The following is a 22,018-nucleotide window of genomic DNA, read 5'->3' as shown; positions in this document are numbered from 1 at the left end:
TTTGCGGTTTCGGCCGATCAGCAAGCTCAGCTCCGGGCCCGAGCTGACCGTGATAGGGGGAAGCCTTTTCCCTGCTGGAGCTCCTTCTGCTGTTAACAGAAGCCCCAGGGCCACCCGCAGGCCTGGCGAGGCGTGGGGCCGGAGGCTGCCCGGGCGGGGAGGCCGGTGCCCGGCCCGCCCGCGTTCAGCGCCGCTCCCCTCCCTGCTCCGCCAGCACCGGCGCTGCCCGCGGCGGCTGGGGCGGGCGCTGGGTCCCGCAGCGAGGCAGGAGCGGCGTCGCCTCCCCAGCGAGTCCCGGCGGGGCCACGCAGCGTCGCCGTGGGAAGAGACCCCTGCCCGTGGGCGCGGCCCGCCGAACCCCAGCAGCCGCCGGGGTCCTCACAGCACCGGCGACTTTCCCCTCCGCGCCGGCCCCGCCGGGTGGCGGTCCCCGGCCTCAGCGCCTGCGCCGCTCCGCGTGGCTCTATAAACACGCCGCCCGCGGCCGGCCAGGCCGGGCGCCGCCGCAGTAGGGCGCGCCGGCGGTGCGGTCCCGCCCTCGGCCCTCCCGCCCTCGGCCCTCCCTCCCGCCGGCGGCAGGGGAGGCCGGGCCGGCCAGGCCCACGTGCGCGGCGCCCGGGAGCCGGCGGAGCGGGGCCACCATGTGTTGCCGTGAGCGAGCCGGCGGCCGGGGCAGCGCCTGAGCGCCTCCCGCCCGCGATGCTGCGGGGCGACGCGGGGCTCTACGCGACGCGGCCGCCCCCCGTCCCCTCGCCGCCTCCTCCTCCATGAGCACCTCGGCGGCGGCCCCCGTCAGGCTGATGCCCAGCGGGCACCCGGAGCAGGCGGCCGCCGCGCCGCCCGCGAAGCTCCTCTGCGCCGCCGCGGGCCCGGCGCCCGGCCGGGACAGCCCCGCCGCCAAGGTGCCGGGCGGCCCGGCGCCCTCCGCCGCCCCGCAGCCGCCGCGCCTGGCGGCCGCCCCCGCGGGGGCCGTGGTGGTGCGGGTGGCCGCCCCCGGGGGCCCGCGGCTGGTGGCACCCAAGGGGCCGCCCGCGGCTACTCTCCAGCTGCCGGCCAACTTCCAGCTGCCCCCAGGTGAGTGAGTGGGCGGCCGCCCTGGCTGCGCGCTGCGTCCCGCGTCGCGCTCGGCCGTGCCCGGGAGCGGGTCGGGAGGACGGGGCGGCAGCGGGGTGCCCCGGGAGCCCGTCGCCCTGCCTTGCCGCTGGGGACGGGCCGTGGCGGGGGCAGCGGCGGTGGGGCGCGTCGCGGGCGGTGCCGAAAGTTGGGGGCGAGAGGCTTTTCTGCCCCGAGCTTCTGGGAATCGGGGTGTCTGCCTGGCTTGCGGGGCGCAGGGCGTGCGAACGGGTGAAGCCGGTTAGCAGGGGGGATGCTTACAGCGTATCTGGAGGATGGATCTGGAAGTCTCTGGATTAAAGGAACTTCTTACTTTGCTGGATAGCGCGAGGAGTAAGGGGGCTAGCCAAACCCGCCGGGTGGCCTTGTGACTTGGAAAAAGACCGACTGGGGCTTTCGTGGAACTTGTATGAAGGAGTAGCGCGGGGGAGCGGGAACGGGGGTTACGGCAGCTCCCGCTTGCAGCGCGCATCCCTCTGTGGGCGGGCTGCCCCGGGGGAGCTGCTTGCACCGTTGCCACCAGGCCGATGGTACTGAAACAAAATACTGTCCCGTTTAAGGAGCGTAACGTTGCATTTTCATTACGTGTCGCGCTATGAAACGTGGGGGTTTTTCGATAAACCGTATGTGGGAAACGAAGAGGTACCACACTTGTGGATGTACTTCCTATAGCAGCAAAGAAAACATTAGCGTAGGAATTCTGTAGTGCTGATAAAGATAGCTTAATACTTCGGATAGTAGCAGAGGGCTAGCCAGGGCTCCAACCTGCTCTTTCCTACAAGGGGAGGAAGGTGTTGTTGGTTCTAAACTTCCCCCTCGTCCCTGTCAGGTTGTAGTTAAATGCTTTTTTTTTAAAGTGATTTTGATTCCAGTAGCATTAGTCTCACTGTATTGAGACCCCAAGATATGTAATCATTTTATTGCTATTGTTGCTATAGTTATTTCCTGCCAGGACAGTTTCTTTGTTGGAGCTTCTGTTACAATTACTTTCAGGTAGGATGTTGCTTAAAAGGATGACTGGATTTACATTAATTCCTGTGCTGCTGGTGCAAGTTTGCATTTTTTTTTTTTTTCATTTTTTCTTTCTTGCCAACTTCCCTCAGAAATGAACCACCATAGAAATATACATTTTGGTGTAGTTGAGCCCCCCAGATCTTCAGGTTTTCTATCTAACGTTTTGGCTTTCTGGAATATACAGGCATTCAGTTAAACATCTTTCTGTGAAGGTAAATGCTCATGCAAGTTGTCTGTAGTTTGGGAATTTCAATTTAGCAAAAGTTTTGTTTTTTCTAGTAGCTTGTGTTTGATTACATCGAGATACGCTGCTGAATGTCATCTGAGTTGTTTCGTGGCAGTAGGCAGCTGTAGCAAAAGTAGTGTTACCCTTTGGTTGCATCAGTTTGTTTTCCTTGCTCCTGGGACAAGAAACAAAGCAAGCAGACTTTGTGTTGGAGGTTCAGAGGTGCTGGTACTGTGCGTCATTGTAAACTGAAAGTAACTGTATAAAGTTTAATGCTCCACAAGGAGCATGTAAGTTGTTAGATTTCAAATGGATTGATGTTTCAGGGGAAGTTGTCTAATCATCCTAAGGATGACTTTAAAAAGCATTCTGTCTTGAGTAAGTGTTAGCATTCTACCTCAGTCTTCTACATGGATTCAGTTTTTAATAAACAATAAATGATTCAGAAATTTAAATGCAAGATGGATAACATGAAAGCTACAAGTGTTGGTGTCCATAAAAAAAAAAAAAGTGGAATAAACCACCAAATTCTTAAACTTGAAAAGTTTGTATTTCAAATACATTGCAAAATATAGCCATACAGGATATAGTACAAAAGGGAGAATGCACTTGGCTTTAAGATCATGGCATTCAACCTGTGGCACCTGCTAAGAAAAATGCATACAGAGAGCATCCTCCCCCTGAGTTTGAAAGGGAGATGTTTGAACTGACTTGTTCTGAGGGACAGCACTGCCCTTACGGGTCATCCTGAAGTACTGGTGAACTGCCTTGTGGCCTGGAGCAGTCATCGCTCCTGTGCGTCTACAGGGCTGCAGTCTTGGGGAGGAAGGGCACTAGGGAGCCGCATTTGCCCCAGTGGCTTGGAGGGCAGTGGAGGTTCATGGAAGTTATGGGTTTAGGCCATTCTTTCTCTTCCATCTCTACCTCCACCCCTCCTTGCCTGGAAAAAATCCAGGAGGAGGGAAAGACAGATGACCAGGTATGGCTCCTCACCTGTCTGAGCAGGATTGTCCCATCTGCCAAGTGCCGTTTTACCTGGTTACCCAGGAAAGATCACTGAGCTTCTCAAGCTCTCCAGGTGTTGCAGAACACAGACTTGCTCATGAGTAACTGAGTTTTCATTCACCTTCCTGTGTTTTCCTCTACAAAGTGCCTGTTTTCAACGGAGTAGCCAGCTGTTAGACCAGTGCTGGTACAAAAGGTCTTCCTCCTTCACCCTCAGGGTGTCTCCTGTATGAGCAGTCAGGAGGTGCAAGTCCATCCCTGGCTTACAGCTGGCTGCCACTGGGGCGTTTAGCATGCAGTAGGACTCCAGCTGAGGACTGTGTCCTTTGTACACCTTCAGCTGGCAGATTCTGCCTCAAGGTTTGGTTGTGGCATTTTGACCTTACATACCATCAACGATTAGACTGAATGGTTCGGCTATGTCTTCCTAAATGGAGGGAATTTGTACGATCCACCAAAGGGGTCCATCCACAGTTGCCTCTTTGTTGACCAGAACATGTTGGCAGCATTTCAAAAGGCTGTACATGCAGCAGTCTTGTGGGGCTGGCAGAGAGCGGACCAGTGTGGTGCCCCATTCCTGAGCTCTGCTGGGCACGTGATCTGTGCTGATGCTCACAAAACTGCAAACATCTCGTGTCATGGACCATCAGCTTAACAAGAAATTGTGTCCTTGGTTAACTTGAACTTCATGGTGGGGGGAGGGAATGGCTGTGCTGTGCTACTTACTAACAGGAGGAAATAGTTAAAGGCTTGGGAAGGGGAAGGAGTGACAAGGTTTCAGGGTGTATATAGCTCACCTTAACGTCCTTGGGCCCTGCACCGTTGAGAAATGGAGGGTAGAAAAAACCATAAAAATAACAGAAGAATGTTGTTCCTTGGTTTCCTTTCTTCTTTATTTTTCATGAACTTAGTTTTTTGTCACTTCTTTGACTGTTCTTGTGGCTTTCATTCTATCCCTGGCCCTGGAATGCTCATTACAGGCAGGTGTTGAAAGGATAACTAGGCGATATATCTGCTCCTCTTGTGGAGGGAAGAAAAAAATACAGAGCTTGAGTGGATGCTAGGGATCCTCTGTTGTTACCTTAGGATCTGCTTACAGCAGGAAGCTCTTCAAAAACCTCACCTGATGCCACTGCAGCTGGTTACAGGGCTGTGACAGCAGCTGCCAGTGTTCTTCAGTGTAGCATCAGCTGCCTCTGGTGTGTGTATTTCTGTTTTATGCTTTCCATTATTGCTAATGCCAATGGGCCTGAACAAGTATGGTGTCAGCAAAGGGAAGTTGCCCTGAGTCTGCCTTAATTTGCACTAGTAAGCTGGTGCAAGGCATAGCTGCCATATAAAGTTTTTCCTTTGCACGTGACTTATAGGGGAATGGCAGCAGATACAGGTTCCTGGTTTGTTTGCTGCTCAGTTGTCTTGGTTTGGATGTTTTGGCTTGTCCCTGGCAGGTTTTCCACTGCCTACAGCTTATCTAAGCTGATGGCGGGTGACTGTTAAGAAAGCACAACTACTGTTCATGGCAGGTGGCCAGGGCTGGGTGGCAAGAGGCAGGCAGTTGGCATGCGGACACCTGTGGGTGGGAGGGAGGGAGGGAGAGAGCAGATGTGGGTATCCCAAAACTGTGGTGGGATGGTACAGAGTCTGATCTCGTTAGGTTTCTCTTAACTGGATATAGAAGCTAATGTAACCTGAAGAGGTAAGGGCTGGTAAACATGTTGATGCTGCTGCCTTTGGCTTTTGGCGTTGCCCTGATACCTCTCAAGTACAGTACTCTGAATCTATCTTTTCATGTTCTAGTTATGTCTTGGTTGTAAAACTGCAGGAGGGATTCGATATCTTTGTATTTGCATCTGGTCCTTCACTCTGGAATGGGAGGAAGCACTGATTTTAAAATACTACTTAGTTTATATTATGTTTGGGTAGGAGGAAGCGATCTATAGATTTCTTGTTTCAACAGGACAAAAGACCCCTACAAACTCCTTTAAGTCTGTAATTTCTGGATGTTGATAATCTCATGAAGTCTGAGCATAATACTTGTGCTGTAGAATGACCAGTAGGAGCTAAATAATCTGTGGTTGCAGCCTTTTAGATCCCAATAGTGTCTGCTGTTTAGCAGGTTTATCAGGATGGATTCTTTGCAAACTTCTCTCTTCCCATTAGGTGACACCAGTCAAGTTTTTTTTTCTGAGGAGGGGTCAGCAAAGCTTTGGCAGGCTTGAGACACTAAGTCAAACTTAAAAAAAAAAAAAAAAAAGTGAGTAAATGTCTTTTGCTGTAACCAGTAGAAATTTTGGCTTCTCTGTAGGACTTGATTTTGCTTTCCAGACTGAATGTGCCTACCAAAACAATTCCTTCGTATCGTTAAATGCACAGCCCTGTGGGAATTAAGATTTAAAACTTGGCAGAAGATACAAAGCTAACTTCTAGATTTATGGTTTTCACAAAAAAAACCCTGACGCATTCTGGATGCTGAAGCGTTGAAATATGATGCTCAGTAAAATTAATGTTAAATGGTGTTCAGACTTTACAATCAATTGGAGTGTATTGCGAAGAATTACAGCTACATATTGGTGAATAGTAAAGGTTTTTTAATCCTTAAAAGAGAGTGAGAATGTGAGCCTGACTTCTGTTGCTTTTGCAGTATTTAAAGGACCCTTCAGCTTGTAGCAGTAAAGATAGCATCATCCACACACAAATGACAGCTGGGAGAAACACTAATTATATTTCAGTATTCTTTTCCCAAAGATGCTGATAAAATAGGTAAGCTCATGGGTTGTTATTTTGAGTAGTTTGCAATAGCAGAGTTTTGGTTTTTTTTAAAAAAAACCTTGTCTTAAAGAACCAAGTATTTGCCATGTGGTAGAAATCTGCTTAGTGGGTAGGATTGTATGTTCAAGTTGTATATGCGTGTCTTGCTGCAAGTTGCAAAGCTTTTGGTAACTATCAAAGCTGAATAATTAGTAGTGCACTAACCACTTAGATAAAAACCCAAAGGCAAATACTTTTTTTGGAATTCTTTTTGCATGAAGCTACTTCTCTGAAAATGACGATGATTTCAAAAGAAAAATACGTGTAACTTGCAAAGTGGAAAAGATCACAATAGATGTTACTAAGTGGCTTCCTATTCCAGCTATCAGGATTAAGGTCAGTTCTGCCATCTGGGTCACCTTTAGAGCACAGACCACTACTGAATCTTTTCCAGCAGTGTCTTGAGGAAATGATCTCTGATCACAACTGAAACAGGGTAAAAATGGCAGCACATGGAAGATCCTTGTTACTAATGAGCAAATTTAGGGTCTGTTAAGGGTGGAGAACTCATGAAGCTCAGTGATCTTACTGGGGTGATCTAGTGAACTAAGAAGAGTCAGATGTTACGATGGCACTTGGTTTTCGTAGCTTATATTTGCAGACCCCTTCTGATGCACACTTCCAATTTGGTGGAGGCAAAAGAGATGGCTTTGGGTTAATACTGGCTGCTTCTAGGAGCTGACTGGCAAATCAGACGGTCCCTGTATGGATGTCCAAGCTAGATTAACAGCTGTGTGAAACGACATGCCCTGGTTGGCACAACACCTGAAGACTTTGACTTGCAGCTTTCCCTGTGGCAATTGCTGTCTAGTTCAAGTGAAGCCCTCGAAGCCAGGTCCAGCTGACTGCTTGGTGGTGTATTACTGGGCAGTCTGCTTGGTACAGCTGATGGTGTGTGTTGAAGGGGGGTAACTGTATTCAGAACACGTTTATGTATGGTTGCATACTAGCCACTTGACAAATACCACACAGTTTTGGTGACAGTTTCCACAGTATCCATGTAGACAGAAGTTAATGCTTCCATGAAGGTTTTGCTGTCTTCTACAAGAACTTTTGTTTGTTCCATCCCACTTAGAGCAAGGTAGTATTCAGTCTTAAAATTCAGTGTTAAGCCCTTGTTTGCCCTTCTGAAATAATTGAAAATTCATCCAATAGAGGGGTAAATGTGTACTTTTAGAGGAAATTAAGTGGAATTCAACCTTCTGCTGGTCCCCATGTGAACACCAAGGAAATAAGTGTCACATTTCAAAAAAGTGCAGGGTATTGGTATACTTTCTGTTCCTTACAAAGCTGTGCGCTGAATATACATGGCTGCAATGTGCCAAGCATCTAACTTGCTATGTAAAGAATTTTGACTCCAGTGAATACCAGGAGTACACAGCAAACTAGAAGAGGATGTGGTGTATAGGTTCAGTACCTTTTTTAGTGCAGTAGGAATTGTCTTGAAAGTAAGGAAGTGTCACTTTGGCTCCTTTGAGGCACTATTTCACTACCGTCAGTCAGGTCCTCCGCAAATACTTGAAGCTCCTTCATGAGGTAACTTGGGTCCCAGAGAACTCTTAACTCAGATAATCTTATCTGTAGACTGTCCTGGAACTGTCTGATTACTTGGATAGGAAAGCAACCAAGCCTCAATAGCAAAATTGCAAACTACAAGGATGAGATGGGGAAGTGCTGATGGGACATGATCCCGGTTGCTGAAAGACATGGCCCAAGGACAAGATCTAGATAGTAGATGTTCTCAGGATATCAGATAAGACTTTGCCTTGTGGTATGCAGTGCTGGCTGTGAATCCTGTATGCCTGCCCCCAATAAACCCAAAAACTCTGGAGATTCAAGTGTAATAAATACACTCTGAGTTCAAATAGAAACAGTAGTGCCATCTTGGATCTGTGCCCAGAAAATGTCTATGACCTGTCAGTTATTTATAGCCCCTCCAAGAATCAATGCAATGTCCAGATTTTCTGTAGATGGTTGGTATGGACATCTGTTGTTGGCTATAAATAAAAGGTATACTACCTCGCAACTGGGACAGTTACGTTTTTGCGCAAGAATTCTACTATAACTCTAAAATTGTGTGGATATAAATGTAGTCTCAAGTGATGCTCAGCTGTGTGTGCAGTCGAGGACAACTCTTAGCTCTGAAACATAGGCCTGTATTCTGTGAAAAGACATCAGCGCTGTGGTGGCCCAACTGCTAGTCTGTTAGAGAGATCTGTTTGGGCACCAAGATGCATTGATGAGCAGCTAGCCTCCAACAGCTTGCCTAAACACTTACTAATTAAGCAGTGTGCGAAACTTGGCTTCAGATTTTTACATTTTTAGCACTTTGTGTCTAGTTGGAAGGGAGGGAGAGGGATGTTGCTTATACTCTTCAGAAAGATGCGTGGTGCCCATTATTCCAGGCTGTTTGAAACAAAAGGGTTTCAGACTCTGCTCCATCCTGCCTAGAAGAGATACCATCGTCCTGTGGTTGAAAAGGCTGTGCCTGTACTTGGCATCTCGGGAGCTGGTGCCCACTGTTAGCACAGAACCTAGCTAGAGAAAGTTTGGAATTACTGGAGGCAGCAGCCTTCACTGGGACAGCCCCTTGAGCTCTTAGTGTGACAAAGTTGTGGGTGCGAGGTGGTTGTTTAAACAGCTGCTCACAGCAACCCAGGTGATCTGGGAAACATGAATGCTAGTGAAGCAGTGCTGTGGAGTGGATGGTGATGTCTGCAGGTTAGGCTAGTCTGTTTCTTTGAGAAGGCGAGATGTCAAACATCTGAGGTTGATGCAACCTTAGAAGTTGTAGGCTAGAGTCTACAAGAATCTGCAATGCAGTGTTTGTGCACTTGGCAAAGATGCAATCAGCTTCTTTAAAGAAGTTGTGAGTACAACACTGTATTGTGTTCTATTTAGGTTGTCTGTGTTCTGTTGTAGCATGAAAGCACATTGAAATTATGTCCTTTGAACTTTTCTTCTGACCTGGACATTAATGAATACTGTATCTGTGGGCAAAACCAAGGTGTCTTTTACGGGAACTCAAAACTGGGCATCTCATCGTGACACTTACAATATCTACACACTAGTCACTGGTCCTGAGCTGTTGCTACAAAGACCCATTATTATAGAAACTTCCCTGGAACAGAGGGGAAGGGCGCAGAGGGCAGTATCTGAGGTACATAATTATTTGGTGAGTGAAACAGCATGTGAACAGAATGAATTTGTTGAGGGCCTGGGTATGTGGTGAAGGATTCTGGTTGCTGCTGTAAGTGTTGATTATGGGTTGCTCATTGCTGAATTCCTCTTCCATCAACTAAAACTGACTTCCAAACACGAGTGATTTGTGGTATGGAGTAAAATGCTTTGTGGGTGTAGGTTACTAGCTGAACAGCTCAGCTTGACCCATGGGGTGTAGAAGAGCCTTCTACCCTGCTTGTCTGGGAAATTGTAAGTGCATTCAGATGGGCTTTTCTTGGGAAAACCTCAAATAAGCAATCTTTGTGACTTCCCAGAAGATCAGTTGTCTGAAGTCAGTTGTGTTTGATTTAGGAGTGCAAGTTACAGCTCATCATTGGGAGCCTGTGGTGAGGTAACCTCGGATGGCTGCCAGATCTTCATTGTAGCTTCATTCATGATGGTGAGAAGCACAGCTAGGTGTTGCCTCCACATTGGGCTGTCATCTTTGTTTCTTCACCTTCACTATGGAAATCTGCGGTAGACATTTAGGAAAACTCAAGTACTAAGTGAGGATCTTGAGGAATAAGTAGTTCTCCTGCATGCAGTACAGTCCATACTTCATCTGAAAACATACAGCCCCGACATACTGGAAGAGTTATGTAAATCATGTAGAAGTTAAATCACTTCAGTATCAGACTTGCCTGTCATGTCTTTTACAGTATTTCATTAACTCTTTCTGCTCTTCAGCAGTCTTTTACATCCAGTCTACAACATAATGAACTTGGGGTGAAAATTTATTAATTTGGTTACTGCTTATGGAAAAAGTCTTCGTGTTTAATTAGCAGTCATTTAACTTGGGCAGTGAGCTCAGGGAGCTCACAGACAACTTTAATGAGCAGGTGGTGTTTGTCCTGAGCCCCCTGAACAAGCAAGATATGAACAAGACCATCCAGCCGGCAATATTGTGTGCAGCTATGTCATGATGGTAACACCAACACACTTGGGCATCTGGCCAACTGTCACTGGTGTATGTGAACCTTACGAATCAGGAGATAGTGCACTCCTGCACTTAGCCTAAATTTAAAAGTTTGCATACACTAGGTATGTAAAGTATTTTTGTCTTTCACTGAGTATAAAGGTGGGCAAGCTCTGGGACTGAGCCAGACTCCCCTACGGGTGGGTACACCATGTAGGAATTTCCCCAGTTACAGAGGGACTCAGAGCACTGGCTGTAAATGGGCTTCCCAGCCGAAGCATGGGCCTGGATGATGTTAAGATGGTAATTGGTGATGCATCCTTTTCTTAGTTTCTGTAATGCTTGGCAGTAATGATTTGATGCTTTGTTCCTATTGCTCTTTTATCATATTGTGCATAATAACTAGTACTGTTTCCTTTCATCATATTGCATGCTATTTTCCTTTATTATATTGTAATATAATAAACTGCATTTATTCTTATATTTGATTTGGAATTCATTTTTGCTTGGTATCCAATCAGCAGAACAGCACCTTGATATGATCACTGCCTAAACAGTCTGTGTCTCTAGTAGTGTCTGTTCTGAGTCTTTTATTCAGTCCTGTAATGTGTTTTTGTAACTTTTAAGTGACCTGTTCTGTGGGGCTCAATAAATGGGGTTGAAGAAGAAAAAAATAATTTTTTTTAAAAGGAAAACTACTTTCAAAGTTGTTGCGTGGATTAGTAGTATTTGTCCCTTTATTTTCTGAATTTCAAGTCGTCCTAAACAGTCTCAGTTTTAAGAAGTTTAAAACCAATATTCCTTCCTAGTTGCCATTTCATTTCCTAATAAAACATCCCCTTTAAAACTTGGTTTTACCTTGTAACTTGTTTTAAAAGCTATCCCTTTGTTTTGAGTAGTTCACAGAAAGAATGAGATATGTTTAGGAAAAGAAATGTTACTGTTTTTTTAAAACCTTTTGATTGTTCACTTACTGATTTGGGACTTCGAAGTCTTGTTTAGCCCTGAATTTGTAATTGGTAGTAGCATGCTTTACTAAGGTTGGGAACATACCTGATGCAGGTGCCCCTCGTTTTGAAATAAGCTAAATTTACCTTTCTTTGAGAGTGGGTTTTGTAAACTGTTCTCTTAAATGAGTTTGGTCTAACGCAGTTGGTTCTTGGTTGTATTTTATTTTAGGAGCAAGAGACTTCATTTCTTCATGTTGCTCCCCAGCCAGCAATTCTGAAGAGCTGGTGTGTTGAGCAGTTGTGTTGGAAACCATGTAATCAAAGCGGTGGCTTAGCTTGACAACTTCAGCTTCACTTGTAACAGCATATGGTGTATCTCCACTGGAGCACACGAGCTGGCTGGTTCATCTCAGGGAATTAATTCTAGATGTTGCCCTTCAGAAATGGCCTCAGGCTTGTCATATGTCTTAGAAATTTAAGGGTGGAGGTTGCCGTTGTGGTGGAATAGTTCTAGCACACATCAGTGTTCAGGCTGCTGGATGAAACTCTGAGTTTCTTTCTGTTGGCAGCACAGCTTTACGTTAACAACAGTGTGGTTTCCTTAACACTGTGTGAAGCCCATGCAGGTGGCCTTATGTATACAGTGGCATGAACAGATCTCTGCCATGAGGACGCTGAGATGGGTTTCAGTTGTCAGTTCCTTCCCCTCCAGCCTTCCCGTAGGATTGCAGCAGAAGGAAGGTATGCAGGGAACAAAGGGCTGAAATAGCTGGTTTTATTTTAACTGCCTTCTCTGGCAGTCAAGAAAAATAAGTAACTTTCCAAAGGATGTTTTTGGCAGGACAGGCAGAATATCTAGAGATAGAAGTCTCAATTAATTGTAAAATGGGCCGTTAATCTGTGAGAGACACCCGAGTCCTCCAGTGAAGCATGTAAGAACTAATCCCTGCTGGTAACTGGTCACTTAAGTTTTCTGTTGGTGATCTGAAGATAGGAGCGGTCTTGGAGCACCAAAGGGGTTGGGCTTTATTCTTACTACCAAAGTGCATGAGTGGTGAGAGTCTTTCCTGTTCTCTGAAACAACTATAGTAAAACTGTCAAACCGTGTATCCTGGAAGCGCTGTGTAAAAGGGGGTGCCTTTGGCCTTGCAAAGGTGCCTGATCGCTGTTCAGTAACTACAGTTGGTGCTGATATTTTGGTCTATTGCAGGTATCTTTTCTGGTTTTAAATGCTGTGCTGAGTGGTGTTAGCTGAAACAGTGATGTTTCAGCTGTTCAGGGGTGTCTGTCTCCTCATTTTCCCGTGGAGTTGCAATGACTGCAAGACCTGATCTGTTTTCATGTTCAGCTTGGCAAGAATCACCTTCTAGTGAATGTGAAAACAGCTCTAGATATAAGAAATGCTATCTTTTTTCCAACTGAAGAATGTGGATTCTTGCACTTACCTGCTCTTAATTTCCAACAGTAGCGTCTTGGTAGCTGCACAAGTCTGTTTACATGACCTTTCTATTGAGAACCTCAAGGTTACCATCACCTGCTGTTCCCTCATTTCACACTTGTGCAGCTGTACCTCCTGTAGAGGGCTTCAGGCATTGGTTTTGAGTGCTGTGGAAACTTCTGGCAGAAGGCATCTCCTGTGTCTCCCCTCTGAGTCTGCACTTCAGTGTTGGGTTGTTGCTTGTGTTTCAAGGCAGAAAGGGAGGATCAAAGGTTTTGGGGGTATTTTTAAGTTGTGAAAAAACGTAAATGATTTGTGGCATCCAGAAGTAAAAAAAATAAGTGCTGTTCTCAACATCTTTCAAGCTGTTTCAGACTGTACGTATCACTTTACTGTCACCTCGTGACATGAAGTTGTAACTGCCCAAAACTGTGTTTCGTCCTTGAAGTGATGTCCTGTGGGTCTTTGCTGTGTATGGATCTGTAGCTGTGACAGCTGTTTCAAGTTTATTTCAGATTCATTTGTCCTGGCATCAGATACTTACAGTATGAAGCCTACAAGAACAGTAGTTAGTACATTACCATGATACTGGTTTTGTTGGCTTTGGAGTTCTAATTTTGCTAGCTAGCTGTTGCGAAGAGCTACTGCCGTGGAAAGGCTACCACGATATTAAAAATTCTGCCAAATGGAACAAATATTAGGAAATCAATGTTTGTTACAAGTGGAACAAGTTATTACTGAAACTTAGGTGGAAGTAAACAGGCATCATCTCAGCAGTTTGTTCCAATCAAGGCTATGACCACTGGGGTGGCCTTAGGTAACTTCTGTGGATGGTCTCGCCAAGAATAAGCCTGAAGTTATTTTACAGTGTTCTGATGAAGTATGGATGTGCTTTTATTGACTAATCCTGTTACTAGGAAGAAAGCTGATTTATCTTTCAGGGTACAGTGCTGCTGGGGATCATTGCTGTCATGGTCAAATGTAAAGAGGCTACTGGGACTTGTTAATATTGGTTGTGGTTGGGTTTTGTTAACTTTTTATTTTGAGATGTTCATGAATTTGTATATGAACTGTATTGTATTTGCATGAGCTTGCTAGCTGTTTTACTCTTGAGTTAATTTTCTGTCAAGTGGAATCCGCTGGAAATTCTCCATTCAAGTGACTGGAGGATGGGATACTCTTCAGGCAGAGGGTTTCCGTCTCTGGCAAATGCTAACTGAAACTTCAGAACAGTAGTGTAAAAAATAAAACAAGCATTCCAGTGCTGTAATCAAGTTGGCTGGTAATGATGCTGTTTCTGGTATGCAGTAGGATTCAGAGAAGTAGAAATCATGCTTCTGACAGTTTGGCTTAAAAAATAAATGTAATGAGTATGACAAAATATCGAAATACATGAAAACGAAGCACTTAACGCATTCCAAATCTCTGAAGGAATTAAGTGATAAATTTGTATGGGCCTTCTCAAAGAGTGGAGCTAGCAATAGCATTTTAAAGCAAGCTTAGAAAAGTCGCAAACTTCCAGTAGCAACCTTCCTACCAACCCGAATGTAGACCTAGAACAGAGAGAAATGCTATTGCTATCAAAATGTGTGGTACTGTCAGCTTTTTTTTCTGCCCCTAGAATCTGCATAAGCATGAAGTGTGAACAAGGAGAAAAATGCCCTTTTTCTGACTGATGATGAAATGTATTTGGAATGATGAAAAACATGACAGTCATGAACCAATGTCAAAATAAGATGGCATGAAAAGCAAATCAGAAATCTGATGTTTTCTGTGATTCTGGCTATTCATTGATTAAATTAAAAGATCCATCTGTACCTAAATTAGTCAAGACTTTGGAGGAGGAGAAAGCTGAGTTGTCAGATGGAGTAAGAGTATTTTTCTGGATGTGCAACCATCTTGTGCATCTGCCTCATCTACTAAAGCCTGCTTGAGAAAGGAGGGTCTTCCAGATGCTACTCTTGTAGTCTCAGTTTGTGTTTGCTATGTAAATGAAAATATGTTGACATTACAGAATTTTATGCCTAGTTTTGTGTTGTCTTACAATATCCTCTTATGCTTTTAGATATGGAGGATGAAAAGCTGTTTCTGAGCATGTGGTTATAGCTTGATTTATTTATGTATTTATTTAAGAAAACCCAGCACAGAGCGCTTGTGGCTTTTCCTGTTGTGTTCATTTAAACTCAGACAGAAGCAGTGTTTTAGGCTGTATTGTACAGCAGTATTGTGACAGCTTCCAGCCTAACCAGGTAGTAAAAAAGACTATTTAATAGATGCAGTCTTGTTTTACATCAGGAAAGATTTGGCATTCTTCAAGTATTGGATAACTTGCAAGAAATTTAATGCAGACCTCCAAAAATGTTGAGGTGGTCCTAATTAAGTATCTAGCATCCTCCCATCCACCTCTCTTTTATGCAAAAGGCCTTTGAGCGAGGTGTTTGGGGATGGTGGTCCTGGTGCGATGGACTCTGCAGCAGCTGCTGTTGAAGGTAAAGGAGGTGATGCACCTGCGAAGGTGGGGTGCTCTGTAGCTCTCTTGAAGTATCTGAAGTGGTTCAGCCCAGGGATCCAGCTGGCTTTTTGTATTTGTGACTCCCCTGTAAGGTGTGGATTTTCCAGAGCCCTGAGGCAGCTGGGGGGAGGAGGAGGTGGCATTGGCAGCTGAATGGTTTCCAAATGCAGGGAAGATGGGACTGCGCTTGGCATCTGACTGATAGTCCTCAGGGTGATTTTCATTTGAAAGCTGCAGTAAAAATACTGATTGTTTGTTAACTGTTCAATTGTTTGTCGTTATAGCTGATGGGGTAGGAGAAGGGTGGTAGGAGTTGAATCGTGATGGGCTGAAATTGCTGTAGGTTTGAAAGGAAAACCTAAAAAAGCAACGAAGCAAGGCTGAAGAGTTTCTTTTGTTTTTTGAGGTTTTTTTCTTCTTTCTCCTTCCTTTCCCATTGGAATCTTCCTATTTGACTGTAAGCTGCTTTGATTGAAAAGCATTAAAATGCATGGTTTTAACAGACCCTTGGCAATGGGACAGTTTCAAATGTCCGGGTGGCCTTGCCTTTCCTTGGAGACCACTGCCCTCTGAGCGAGGGGGGTGGCCTTGATACAGGCAGGGGAACTGCTATTAATCAGGCTTCAGTTCCCACTGCAGCTTTTTGCTAAACCTTGTCTTCATCTGTAAGCATGTGCCTAAATGTTAAGAAAGTGAAAATGTATAGAGGCAGCCCAGTGTGATAGTGGTAATGACTGCTTCAGGTTGAAGAACTGGTTAAAGAAGTTCCTGTTAAAGTAATCCCAGAGTGTGTGTGTGTGGCGGTGTCTGACTTTTTAATACCCACAATTCCTTTCTGACTCAAGTGATGAACTGCTTTGCATTTTGCATCTTGTATGCACATAGTGCTGTGATGTGGCTGTCGATTTAAGTCTTTTTCTTGATTTTAGGAATTGTTTTCTGTCATAAATGCAGTACCGCTGATGTACGCTTAGATCTGACACTTCTGGGTAGCTGCTCCTTGGAGTAAGAAACTAAATATTGCAATATCTTATCAGTGTGGTCTATTTATTTCTTCCACAGAAGCATAGGAAAGCCATAATATCATTTAATTTCTAACAGTTTGGATGTTTTTCTCCAACAGGAACTGTTCTTATCAGAAGCAGTAATGGCCAACTAATGCTAGTAACTCAACAAGCAATAGCACAAGCACAGAACCAACCACAAAATAACACGAGCGTGAGGCCATCTGTACCGACCAGCACACCTGCAATCAGAATATGTGCTGTACAGGTAACTTCTCTTTGTAGTTTTAGTAAGATGTGGCTGTATGTTACATAGTTACAACCGGGTTTGCAGATAACTTGGGGAGGGTTAAATAAGCATCTGAACACTTTCTGAACAGCTTGATGGTGTTTGGTTTTGCACATAAACATTGCTATGTGCTTTACTTTCTCAATTTGAAGAAAACTGCTAGCCGTTACATGTGGTGTAGTTCAAATTAAGGAATTCCTCTGTGGTGATGATAATGATGTAAAGGGTTTTAAGAAGAAAAAACAACAAACAAAACCAACAACAACCAAACAACCCCAAACCAAAACCCCTACCTAAATGGTTACTGCTAGTAGCTGCAACCTTGCGATCCTCTGGTGGGATACTTCTTTGAAGCCGAGGACCTTTCCCATGCCTCCACGACGTTCCTTCTTCCCTGAGCTCTGCTGGGTTTTTGCTTCGATTTCTTGTAATGTGGTCAGCATGCAAGAGTAAAAACAGATACAAAAAAGTATGAGGCTGCATATTTCTTGCCAGCATTCTCATCCTTTAACTGTTTTATTCTAATTAGGCATTGCATCTAAATGTCTCTGAATCTGTTCTGGAATATTAAACTGGTAGATAAATAGCTTTGTTGAACAATGTTTAAACTATATGAACTATGTGAATGATGCCTGTATTGTTACTGTAGGAGTGGGTGTCTTGGTTTATATTGGACAAGAGCAGGTACTAACTTCAGTGTCTGTCATTGACTTGCCTGATAACTGTTCTCTGCACATGTTTAATTTTTTTTTTTTTTTAAAGAACTCTGGCACCCAGTTGCTAAAGAAAGTAGTAGCTACTCCTGTGAAACCATTATCTGAAACAACAAATTCTGTGGCTTCTACTGTTCAGCCACCTGCTGTAATACAGGTAGGTGTCAAGCTTTATAGTGCAGTGGAATAAAAATAAGTGCTAGAGAGAGCTGAAGAAGATGTGGATGCATTCTTGTTATTATTAATTCTTAATCTGTTTTTCAGTAAGCTTGGTAACTTTTGTCCTCACAAATTCTTTCCTGAATGTCTTTTTAAAAAATACATAATTATATTACGTTTTTGCCAGTGTGTGTCAGAGCATCTTGTCTGGTTACAGTAGAAAGCACATGAACAATAGATAAAATAAATACTTTAGAAAGCCATTTCCAGTGCTTCTGTACCCTATGACAGAACTCTTTCAAGCTCTAGCTGAAGCTTTTCTGGGAGACTGAGACTTCTAATGCTCTGTCCTGTTGGGGTTCCTTGATTCCTTGGCGGGGCGGGGGGGAGTATACCTGAGATAATGTGGAGGAGAAAATGAGCTGTCTGCACCAGTCAAACTGTTTTTCATGATCTTCTCCACCCCACCCCCCATCCCCCATTAAAAACTGGAGAAAGGTTGTAGATGAAAACCTCTGTTCTCTGAGTCTGGCAGACAGGTTCCGACAGATATAACTGTAAATACAGTGGTTGGACATGCTTCATTATTTTTAGATAGTGTTTTTTCTTACTTCCTAGGCCCGCCTTCTCTTTTTCTGGAGAAAAATGTTGTAGGACTCTTCTGCAGAGGCTCCTGCCACCTGTAGAATATGAGACTTTTAGATACAGTTCATCCTTTGCTCTTGGGGACCAGAGTTCTGGATAAGCATGTACGATGAAAAGAAAACTACTTTCTGCAGCTAAAATCTGGAGAAGAAATCGGGAAGAAGCTTGTACCTTATCTTTTGTGAATAAGGGCTTGAAGGAGACTGGGCTGTAGCGGTAGACCAAGCACTCAGTAAATGAGCGGGATGAGTCATTCAAAAAAACATGCTGGATGTATGTTCTTGACCTTGAGGGTGTTTGAAGGATTGGGGAATGTGTTCGCTGACAGTGGTAACTAACAATCTGACTTAGAAATTCATCCTCCTGCTGTTCTTCTGTATCGGGAACTGAAAACTACTCGGCTTTATCTGTGATTATTTTTTTTTCCCTTCCTTCTCACTACAAATGGATTATATTGAGGCTAAAAGGGAAAACGCAGAGGCCTCTCTTAATACATTTTCTATTTTGCTTAGAATGGCAACAACGTATGCTTTGTGTCTAAGAACACTAACAGGTATTCCTTACTCACTTTTATTTTAGGATACTAGATTGCAAACCATGTGCTTGTGATCTCTGCATAGAGATCTTTAGGATATAAAAGTAATAGTCGTCTACTAACGCTACTCTTGCACTGGGGAGAAGAGATGAAGGTAAAGCTTTCTTCCATCTGATGGATGAAGCTGCCTGCATCCTCATATTTTTCATGTGGATAAATATTGAGATTCATTGTGCTATTAACTTTTCCTTTTTTAACTTATATTTGCCTTTGACTTGGTTCTTCTGTACTTTTTGGGTCCAGTTTTGATGTAATTTTTTGTTCTTCTGGGATATTTAAAGAGAGAGACATGGCATATTTTTTTGTAAGCCATTTTTTTCTTTTGTAGAAACTTGAGCACTTGGATGAGCCATAGGGCTGGATTCAAACAGCAGGAATGATGACTCCAGGAAAAATTAATAGCACTGTTCTGTTTTGAGTGGCTTCCTTGAAGCCCCTCTGTTTTGCAGAGGATTGCATAGCCCTCTGTACAAGCTACTTGTACAATAAAGAGTAAATAGGTGCAATATGGATACATCCTCCCATTGCAGGGTCGCTTCACTCTTTACACTGCCTAGGGTGGACAAGAGTATAGTGATGACAAGGGATTCTGTGCGTAAGGTTGCAGGAACTGTCTGGAGAAAGGAAGGAAGAGCCCTTGGGTCTGTTTCATTGGCAGTGGTTCACTCACTAGTCCTAGAAGAACTTGCTGATGTTAGTCTTGACAGTTTTTGAGGTCACGGGAGAGGAATGTTAGTGTGGAAGTATGTCATCACAAAAAACAGGAGACAGCAGAGAGGACGTAATGCTTGGCTTGGTTGTGTATCTCTTATCCTGTGTCAAGTACAGTACTATCTGCAAAACTCTCTCTAGTTACTGACTTCATGATTATTCTCCTCCTCTACAAATATGTTTCTATTTTTTGACGTTCTTGAATGTTTAAGCTCTGAGGTTAGACAAAATACCTGCATTTTTATTTTCTACCTTCTTCCCAGATGGGATAACAGAGCTGCAAAGTATCTAATTAGCATCATGCTGGGGCACTTTCATTTAGATGCAGAGCACTTCTCTTGAAATAACTTCAAAATATGCAGGGTTAATGCCATTTTTTTTTGTGGCAATGGTTTCTCTGTTGCTCGAAGTGAGAATGAGAATTGTCAGTAGTGAAAAAGGTTGAGGGTAGATGACAGAAGTTAATTCCCATATATCCATCTTCCTGGGAAAAGGGTCCAGCAGACTTCCTGTTGTTCCCTCCCTCAGCTGATAAAATGCCATTCTGGTCATGATGTGTAAACATGCTGGAATTTGCAAGAGATCAGCTCCTGTGAACCTCATGTTTTCGACTTTTAAAAGCCCAGGGCATTGCAGCTTGGCAGATCTGTACTCTGTCCCCTTCGTCTTCCTCTGGTCCATCTGTTTGTGGGATTCTCATGCCCAGTTTGCCTCCCTGTGGTCTTAGAGCTGTTGAGCCTCATCCTTGGAAGAGGCAGTGGTGGTGGCAAAGATCCTGCAGAGAGCGATTAAAGTGTTACCAACAGTGGGAGCCTAAGCTGGAAAGCTTTCTGGTAGCTGCCTGCTTCTTTCATGTCAAGCTGGCAGCAGCCGGGGGGGGGAGGGGGGCACCCACCCAGGAAAAAAAAAAAGTATAAATAAATTACTAAAGTGCCAGTGTTTTGCTTTAGTTTCAAGTGTTAGATCATGAATTTTCCCTATCCTGAAAGACTTAAAAGCCCTTTGGTATTCTACATGGTGTCTGTCCTGCTCTGATTAGTTTTTATCCATGGTAGGATAAGTTAGGTTCTTGTGTTACTGTCTTAGTAATGCAATTAGCAAGTATTAATTTGTGATTGTTGGACTAAACTGGGGTGCTTAAATGTATTAAGAGTAGGTGAAAGCAATTGTGTGTGTTGTGCAGATACGAACCTAGAATTTAGCCTACAAAACCAGACTTTCCCTTTCGCTTGAGAGGTTTGGAGGAAAAATGGCACTCAACTTCAGGTTTCAAACACTAACCTGAAACTCTTGCTTTTCTGTAATCTGCAGGTTCGATCTGGCTTTTTAGTTCTCAGGTTGAGAAATGGAAAGTAGTTGGTTTTGTAGAGGTTAAGTCTTTTACTCGTAATGTATTCTGTTGTATTAGAATAACCTTGTTGGGATTTTGGGGGGTGTGGTTTTATTTCTTTTTCTTTTTAAAATCTGAAGTAGGAATACTTCATTTAGTCACTTTCCTCTGGAAACTACTGTTTAGCCTGGTTTGCAAAGGAGAGGGGCAATTGTGTTCTTATTTTTTCCTAAACCTTCATAACTCTTTGTGGCTGGAGCTTCTGAATCTGTTGGTGAATTGTAATGAGATCTTTTTAAGAGGGGCCTCAAAATAACTATTTTGGTGAGGGTTTGTGTTTGGGTAGAGGAGAGATCCAAACTGCTCCCCTTGAGGAAAAGGCAGGAAGAGCTTGTTAAGGTTGCATTTGCTCAGCTGGCTGCTTCTGCTGGCACAGGCATCCTTCGAGTGGACACCATCCTCTGCCTACCCTGCTCGTGATAGAGTAAGGGCAATCAGTAGAGCAGCTGTAAGGGGAAGAAAGGAAGATAAAGACAACCTTAAGTGATTATTTATCTTCAGAGTAGTATCAGCTGGCTTAGTATTGTCCAAAATTCATTAGGCTTAGACTGTAGGAGCCTGGCAAAGTTAATATGTTGGCTTGTTCAAGACAACTTTACCTTTCTGTCTTCACTTGAAGTTGCAGGCAGTGCTTAAGTGTGGGTGAGCCTCGACCATTTCTTCACCCCACCCTTGATTTAAAAACAGCATTATAGCTGTGGGGGTTCTGTCACTTAGTGTATTAAATAGAGCCTCTCAAAGCATATGAATCCAAACTTTAAAAACAAAGTTTAAAAATGGCTTATGTAAGTTCTAAATAGTAGTGTGGAGGGAGGGCTCCACCTTATATGCTAGTAGAATACAGTGTTTGTCACATTAGTCTTTGGTTAAAAAGTGTTAATTTTTCCTTTCAGCCAGCAGCTGCAACAGCTAGTGTTACTACAGTTACTGCTGTAAAGCCTTCGAGTACTGGAACACCTGTAAAACTTCCAGTTACAGGACCACCTGCACAAGCTATCTCCCAAAAGGCAGTCTCTGTGAAAGCAGAGGGCACAACAGTAGCACAGACCAGCGCTTCTACAGTAAGGAAAAAAAGAAGTTTAATTAAAAATTAACATTCTCTATATTCATCAGAGATTGGACAGCCAATGCAATATCTAAGTCTTCTCTTTATTTCTACATTAGGAGATGCTAGAGAATGTGAAGAAATGCAAGAATTTTCTTGCTACGCTAATAAAGCTGGCATCTAGTGGACCTCAAGCCCCTGAGATGGGGCAGAATGTGAAGAATCTCGTACAAAATTTATTGGTAAGATTTTATTTTTTTTAA

The 22,018-nt window shown here is 44.1% G+C and overlaps 1 protein-coding gene across 4 annotated transcripts in view; it reads left to right on the top strand.

Annotated features, from left to right (window-relative positions):
• The window catches only part of TAF4B (TATA-box binding protein associated factor 4b), a 79,142-nt gene that overhangs the window by 4,022 nt on the left and 53,102 nt on the right, over window positions 1-22,018 (top strand). For 2 of the 4 annotated variants that reach the window (XM_080382026.1, XM_080382025.1), the window contains 4 exons: window positions 16,328-16,476; window positions 17,260-17,367; window positions 21,604-21,771; window positions 21,875-21,997. In XM_080382026.1, the coding sequence (XP_080238152.1) occupies window positions 16,328-16,476; window positions 17,260-17,367; window positions 21,604-21,771; window positions 21,875-21,997 (548 nt within the window). Of the gene's footprint in view, window positions 1-5; window positions 1,075-16,327; window positions 16,477-17,259; window positions 17,368-21,603; window positions 21,772-21,874; window positions 21,998-22,018 lie in introns of those variants that run through there. The other 2 variants (XM_080382024.1, XM_080382023.1) reach the window with 2 other exon arrangements.

The sequence above is a fragment of the Falco punctatus genome (assembly GCF_963210335.1).
Source record: "Falco punctatus genome assembly, chromosome: 3".
Taxonomy (NCBI): domain Eukaryota; kingdom Metazoa; phylum Chordata; class Aves; order Falconiformes; family Falconidae; genus Falco; species Falco punctatus.
The sequence above is the reverse complement of the archived record's forward strand: the minus strand, read 5'-3'. Positions and strand labels throughout refer to the sequence as shown.